The 7,649-nt window shown below is 55.8% G+C and overlaps 1 protein-coding gene across 1 annotated transcript in view; it reads left to right on the plus strand.

Moving 5' to 3' along the window:
* Positions 1 to 7,649, plus strand: part of PLCXD1 (phosphatidylinositol-specific phospholipase C, X domain containing 1) — a 29,092-nt gene that overhangs the window by 11,391 nt on the left and 10,052 nt on the right. Inside the window, 1 exon segment of the mRNA XM_006902992.1 lies at positions 7,008 to 7,064. Coding sequence (XP_006903054.1) covers positions 7,008 to 7,064 — 57 coding nt within the window.

A 7,649-nucleotide genomic window follows, 5' to 3' on the forward strand; every position in this document is an offset into this window, starting at 1 on the left:
AAGTGACTGAGGTGACATGCACTGAGCTTGCTGTTACGTCTTTTTAAAAAATTCATGGTTTGGTGGAGATTTTGCACAGCAAATCAGTTCCCCGTTTCACGGTTCAGTCTTCATAAGCTCGTGTCTTGGTTGTCCGGTGCTACTATAACAGAGATGCCACAAGGGTGTGGCTTTCATGGACAAGACTTTCTTCTTTCTCAGTTGAAGAGGCTAGAAGTCCACACTCAGGGTGCCAGCCCTGGGGAGAGAAGGCGTTTTCTTCCTGTCAGCTTTGGTGGAAAAGTCTCAGACTTTTCAGTTCTACTTCCTTCCTAGTCCCCAGGAAAGCTCTCTGTGTCTTGCATCTACGTCTCTCCACGTCTGATTGAATGATGGACTCCTTGATAACTCCTAAGTTTCTTACTCTATACACACCCTAGAGGGGCTATCTACTGGTACTAGGGCCTCAGGACAGTCATCTTGGGGTCATCAAAGTCCGCTGACATAATCTGGTGCACAAAGATGGTGTTTCATAGCCTACTTTGATGATGAGCTAGTGGGGTCTTCAAAGATACCAGTTCACCATCTAAGGTGGAACTCAGATGATGAAATAAGATTTAAAAGAAAAAGAACAAAGAAATCAAAGGATCAGTGCATCTAAATAATGAGTGGACCATGAGAACGTCTCTGACACAACTACATCTTATGGATGGTGTCCCTCTCTTTCTCCATCCCTCCACCTTTCCCAACACGATGTCCCTCTACCAACGACAATTATAAAGATTGGGATCATGGCCATCTTGTGCATAGGCAGGTATGCATCTAACCATAACACCATGACTTTCGCCTGCATTCCAATCCACCATCAGCAGCTCCTCTTGGGAAAGCTAAGAGCTTACCTCCTGTGTGACTCTCTGCTTCAGGAACTCAACAGAGGGTCAGCAAGGAGTTGGTTTTGACTTGAACCCAAGATGTGACCATCTCAAGCCCATTTGGCATAGACTTGTCCATCATGCTGATATAGATGACACATCCCACAGAGGCCAGACTTCAGAGGAAGATGAATATTGTCCTTGAGGTGTACAGACCCATTTCCCCCCTGAAATTATTTTAGTCTTGGTACCTGCTCTGCATCAGAAAGCTAGACAATGACTAGGGAGGATAGGAGAATTGATGCCTTTGAGCTGTGGTGCTGGAGAAGAGTGCTGAATATACCATGGACTGCTAGGAGAACAAATAGGTTCTTCCTGGAGAGGGTGAAGCCTGTCTGCTCCTTGGAGGCAAGGATTCTGAAGCAGCAGTTTATTGAGGGTTAGCAAAGGTCCAGATTGGTTATCTCTCCATGGTCACACAGGAGACATCTTCTCTGCTGGACCACAAAACAGGGTGGTGTTGTTGTTGTTGTTGTTGTGAGCTGCTGTCCAGTTGCTGAGAACTCTTAGTGACTCCATGAACCACAGGCCTGAACCCTGCCCTGTCTTGCATCATCCTCACCCTCTATGATGGACCAAGCCCACCGCGATGGTCCCTCTGTCCAGGCAGGGCTCAGATCTGTGGTTCATGGAGTCTCTATGAGTCACAGTTACAACCACACAGGGTCCAAATAAACCCGTCACGTGGGAAGACAAAGGATGGGATGCAGCACCCTCAAATCCATGCCAGCCCTGGTCTGACGTGAGGGGGGCTTGAGAGGCTGTGACCCGTAATGTTCTCGCACCAGAGAGAAAATTGGAGGAAAGGGAGCTGGGCGGTGGGGGGAGCTCCAGAAATCATCTCCAGGATTCAGGGTGTCCTCCTGCACTTGGGACCCAGTGCTGGGAAGGCCATTGACCTCAGGTAAGGCCAGGAAACATGGGAGGGAGAAAGAGAGAGGAGGGATGGAGGGATGGAGAGAGGGAGAGGAAGAGGGAGGAGGAGAGGGAGAGGGAGAGGGAGAGGGAGAGGGAGAGGAGAGGAGAGAGACAGACACAGAGAGAGAGGAGAGATTTCCTCTAGAGCTGAAACTTCCCCCTTCTGAAACTGAGAGTACATTTCTGTTCCTGAAAGCCACCCCATTGCGGCAGCTGTGTGACAGCAGCAACAGAGCAGAACTAAGGCTCTTACCTACATCACCAAGACAGAGATAGAGCCTTCCTTTAGAGCTGACACCCTGAAGCTAAACTTCTATCCTCCTAAATGGTGAGGAAAGAAATTTCTGTTTCTGAAAGCCACCCCTTTGTGGTGTCTGTTATCGCAGCAACAGAGCAGAATTAGGCTTCTCCCTCCTGAATCTAGACAGAAGGCCTTCCCCTCAATGTAGCTGGCACCCTGAACCTCCTGAAATGAGGGGGTGACTGTCCGTGAAGGCGGAGGCAGGTGGTATCTCTGCTGGGCAGCTCTAGAGAGCCAAGGCCCCACCACCACGCCACACACAAACCCGCATGGGCTGGTCCCTGCAAAGGGCTCCAGGTCCACAGACAGACTGCCCAATACAGAATCCTCCATGGAGATCAACACCGGCCCGTCCCTCACCTTCTCTCCCCACGGCCTGCAGGACTCAGCCACAGACTCGTAGCCTTGGGAAGCCCAGTGGTGGTTCATCAACAGCTCAGATGACATTTAAGAGCTATCTGGCACCTGAGAGGAAGGAGTCGTAACAACCTGTCTCCAGCCCGGTCAGGAAAGCCTGAGCCGGCAAGGTGCCCACAGCGACTCGCTCATAAATGCTCTCGACAGCCTACAGACGTGTTTCTTGGGCGGTTCCCACAGGCTCCTGAAGCTTTACATGCCAGTCAGTACCTCAGGGTGGGCCACAGGTTGGGGGTACAAGCCCTCAGGTCAGGGACCCGGAGGCACTGAGACCCATCCAAGACCACACGCCCACAGCACGAGAGGCGGCAAGTGGACACTTGGGTGTCCAAGCCAGGGTGTCCTTGTCCCTCGGGTCTTACGGCCCCATCGGTGACAGACAGCAGCCACCCCAGCTCTCACCGGTCATCCCTTTTGAGGTGATGTCCGGGACAGTCTGTCATGAGGTGTCACCATCGGCCCCTCCACACCTCTCAGTCCTGCAATGTGACTGATATATGGAAAGTTTCCAAACATGCCAGACGGAGGCCGTGTGCAATGACCATCATCCCCTCTCACCTTGGGGACCTTCCACAATTCTCCAGCCCCATCGAGCTAGACACACGGGCATTCATCCAGGTGGCAGACGTGATGGTCGGCTGTGTGGAACGTTCTAGAATGTGACAGACGTTGCCCATGTCTGAAGACGGTCGCCCTTCTGGCCCTGGCTGGCCGCTTCTATCTCTTCTCATCCTCACCAACCCAAGAGGATATTAATCCAGGAGACCCGTAGGACTGTCGGCTGAAGGACAAGGTCTAGGACATGGGAGTGTCCAGAACCTGTGAGGACTGTGAGGACGAACGCTGTGACACGAGTTGTCCCTTTATCCTGTGTGTCCAGCATCCACTCGAGAGAGCATTTCCCCCGGAGCCTCTGGAGGGGCCCGTGTACGCACCGTGACCTCAGATCACGGGTCTCCAAGGCTGCTGTTGCCAGGGCTGGCCTGACCCTCAGGGGGTGTCCAGAGTCTGTCCGTCATGCAGGGTGGGGTGACAGGCCTTCTCCCACTGGGCAGGAGGTGGATCTGAATGTCCTGTCTTAGTGTTGACCCCTCATGTCCTTACCCACCAGGCCCCAGAGCCCCCAGACCTCCAGTGCTGGGATACAGTGAGCCCTGCTGTTTTCACCTTCTGGTCTGTGACATGGATTTATGTTACGGTGGCCCCAGGTGGGGACCTCCACTCAGTGCCCCACTGCCCAGTGTCCCCCGCTGCCCTCCAACAGCATCTGCGGATGGGAACCTCCCTCCAGGTGGGGGCTGCACCCTGAGCTGCTGTGAGGGGTACAGCGGGAACAGAGGGAGACTTGCAGGGCTGGAGGGCAGCTTCCCTATCAGGGACCTGCACCTCTCTCTGCCCATCCCTGGCCACCTGCACACTTTTTCTCTTATCAGCAGCAAGCCCAGATAAGAGCTGAGTCCTGACAGGGCTTTACTGGCTGGAAGCCGGCCACGGGGAGGGGGGGGGGACACTGCATGAGGGAAGCCTGGCACAGCTTGAGGACAATTGAGGTCTGAAACTGGGGAGGGGACAGTGGGCTGGAAGCCGGACACAGAGGGAGGGGACGGTTCATGTCAGAACTCAGCCACAGCGCGCCTCAACCTCTTTCCAGGAAACAGCAGTGTCATTCCTGGCATGGAGAAGAGCTCACGAGTTGTGATTGCAAAACCCTCACACATCCTGTGGGGGAGAGGGGGTTTCCAGGGGCTGGTGGGGCAGGAAAGCAAACACTCTGTGCAGAGAGAGGAGGGTGTGTGTGATGCTGCAGGCTGCAGGGACGGCTGGGGCACCATCTGTGTCTCCCCAGGGTGTGTGTGTGTTCTGCATTGCCGAAATGGAACCGATTACCGGGTCTGAAAACTGCAGGGCAGAGATTGCCCATCTCTGTCCACTTTATTCTGGTTTTGCTGTTGTTAAGTCAACTCATAGCGCCCCGATATATAATAGCTGTGAACCCTGCCCAGTGCCCACCTCACGGGTGGGTGGACGGAGGAAGAGAAGGAAACAGGAAAGACCCCATCGAGTGAACCTGACAAGACAGGAAAGTGGTGGGGCCAGTCCAGGTGTGGTCAGTGTCCTGTCACACAATGTATGGGAAAGATCCTCAGACACATTTCAAAGAAGGAAAGTGGAGTGGAGGGAAAATCCACATAATAAATACAAGAGCACTTGTGGTGTGAATGAGGTCTTATCAGCACCTAAGATAAGAACCGTCAACAGCATTTTCTCTTTGTGACTCCCACCAACGGGTTTTTCCACTTGTGGGACTTCTCTGATCCCATCACTGAGGGCCACAGGTCAGGGCCTCCTGTTATTAAAGGCTACAGGTCGAGGGCACTTGCTTCCGAGTTCCTCTGGCCTCCCCTCGGACTCACGTCCTGAGCGGGTCATTCCACACCCCGTACTTTCCTGCTGGTCACAGAAAGGCAACAACATGGTGTCACAATTTAAAGGCTGGAAATCAAATCCGTGTCTCTCCAGCGCCTGGTTAAATGGACACCGAGCTCAGGGTCAAAGCCGGTGGGGCAGCTGCAAAGAGCGGGGTGCGTGTACAGCTGGCCTGCACTGTCCACTCTGTGACTAGACAGGACGCCCCAGGGGGCTCAGCAAGGGGACACACTTGGGGGTGAGCATGGAAACAAGGTTAGGGTCAGGGAAAAAAGAAAGTTGTTGGTTTTTTGAGAAAGACATCAGAAAAGCTTTGGAAACGGGCGCTTGTGTGATCTTTGCCTTTCCTGCGGGAGACCTGGGTTCAATTCCCAGCCAGGGCAACTCATGTGCAGCACCCCATCCCCCCACCCTGTCTGTCCACTGAGGCTGGTGAGTAACCCTGGGGGAAGGTCCCAGCAAGAGAGAGGACTGGCTGGTCCAGAGCTGAGGGGCTGGGACCCCCAGATGTCACACAGCATGGGGTCACCCACACGGGCAGGCTCCAGATGGACAGAGCCCAGCAGCTGAGTCCTGGGGCAGGAAGACCAGGTGGACTTTGGTTCTCTGGTGCTTGGCGTTGGCCCAGGGCCAGGGCCAGCCCGGTAGGAGGAGCAGGACAAACACACCCACAGAGAGGCCAGGTTGAGAGAGTCACCTGCAGCCAGCCATCTGCGTGCCACTGACTCACCTGGTGGGGCAGGTTAGGTGTGGTGAGCTCGCAGCCTGCTCTGCTCCCTCCCGCGCCCGGGGCTGGGCGCCTGTGGAAGCTGCAGCTCACACACAGTGACAGCTCTGCTCAGGTGGGATGGCTCACCTGACAGGTGTGCGCAGTCCTCACCAGGTGACACCCAGGCTGCCATGCAGCCCCTCTAATCACACAGGTGTGCACAGTCCTCAGGTAGCACCCATGTGCACTGACCAGGTCCCCTCACCTCACTGTCCTGTTACTACACAGGTGTGCACGGTCCTGTGGTGATGCCCAGGTGGTGCACTGGCCAGGTCCCCTCACTGTCCTGTCAGTACACAGGTGTGCACAGCCCTCAGGTGACATCCTGGTGCACTCACCAGGTTCCCTATCTGGTCATCACACAGGTGTGCATAGTCCTCAGGTGACATCCAGGTGCACTGACCAAGTCCCCTCACTGTCTGGTCATCACACAGGTGTGCACAATCCTCCTCAGGTGACACCTAGGTGCAATGATCAGATCCCCTCACTGTTCTGTCACAACACAGGTGTGCACAGCCCTCAGGTGACTCCCAGGTGGGCTGACCAGGTCTCCTCACCCCACTGTCCTATCACTAGACAGCTGTGCACGGTCCTCAGTTGACACCCAGGTGCACTCACCAGGTTCCCTCACTGTCTGGTCATCACACAGGTGTGCATGGTCCTCAGGTGATGCCCAGGTGTACTGACCAGGTCCCCTCACTGTCCCATCACTACACAGCTGTGCATGGTCCTCATCATGTGACACCAGGTGCACTGACCAGGTCTCCTCACCTCATTGTCCTGTCACTACACAGGTGCATATGGTCCTCAGGTCAGGCCCAGGTGCACTGACCAGGTCCTTTCACCCCACTGTCCTGTCACCATACAGATGTGCACAGACCTCAGGTGACACCAGGTGCACTGACAGGTCCCTCTTTATGCTGTCACCACACAGGTGTGCACAGTCCTCACCTGGCTGAGGGACAGGGAGGGAAGGAAGAGGGGTAGGGAGAGAAGAAGCAGACAGGAAGGAAGGGAGGGAGGGAAGAAGGAAAGGAAGATGGGTGAGGGGCTGATGGTCTTACAGAGGTGCAGGTCGCAGGCAGGAGGGCACCACGGACGTCACATGGCCATTAGTGTCCTGCAGCCCCAATGACTAGGACCAGGGTGTCCACCACAGAAAGGGAAGTTGGATGGGACACAGTGGGCCAGCAGGCACGTGACCCGGGACAGGCCGGTCAGTGGCCCTGTGTGACCCCACTGTGAGCACGCCTCTGGTGGGGAGACATGGAGCTGGCAGGAGAGCAAGTGGGAACTGAGAGGGATCCCCTGGTCTCCAGAGGTCACACAGGGCCAGCCCAGAACAAAGAGTGGCCCGAGGGGACAACACCATGCTTGGCTGGCGGACAAGGCCCCTGGCAGGGGGGGACACTCCAGGTGACCTCGCCTACACTTGTCCCCTGAGCAAAGGGCTCTCTGGAGTCCCGAGAGGAGGACACACCTGCCTGACCACATCCCCCGATGGCCACTGCGTTGCAACCACAGCCGTGGGTGGTGTGGTCATCGTGCGACCCTCAGGTGATCACTGCAGCCGCCAAAGCCCTCTAGAAGTGTCCCCTGGACCTCTGTTCCATCCCTCCCCTGCAGCCAGTGAAGATACTGGGTCTGCTGACACTGCAGGACCGGCCATTGTGGTCCCCTGGCGGCCCTGTCCCGCCTCCACCAGGCCGCCTGACCCCTGGGAAGTCTGGGTCTGTAGGGCAGGGCGGGAATTCAGGGTTAGTGCCTGTCCTCTGCTGGGCACCAGCTGCTGGGGGTTTGACCCTCGTTTCTGAGGTGAGTGCTGCCCCGGTGCGTATGGGTCAGGGGGACAGAGAGGCAGAGTGTGTGTGGGACGTGGGAAGGTGTGGGCCCCAGGTCATGATGG

The sequence above is a fragment of the Elephantulus edwardii genome, unplaced genomic scaffold, assembly GCF_000299155.1.
Source record: "Elephantulus edwardii isolate Elephantulus edwardi_28Jun2011 unplaced genomic scaffold, EleEdw1.0 scaffold00490, whole genome shotgun sequence".
Taxonomy (NCBI): Eukaryota; Metazoa; Chordata; class Mammalia; order Macroscelidea; family Macroscelididae; genus Elephantulus; species Elephantulus edwardii.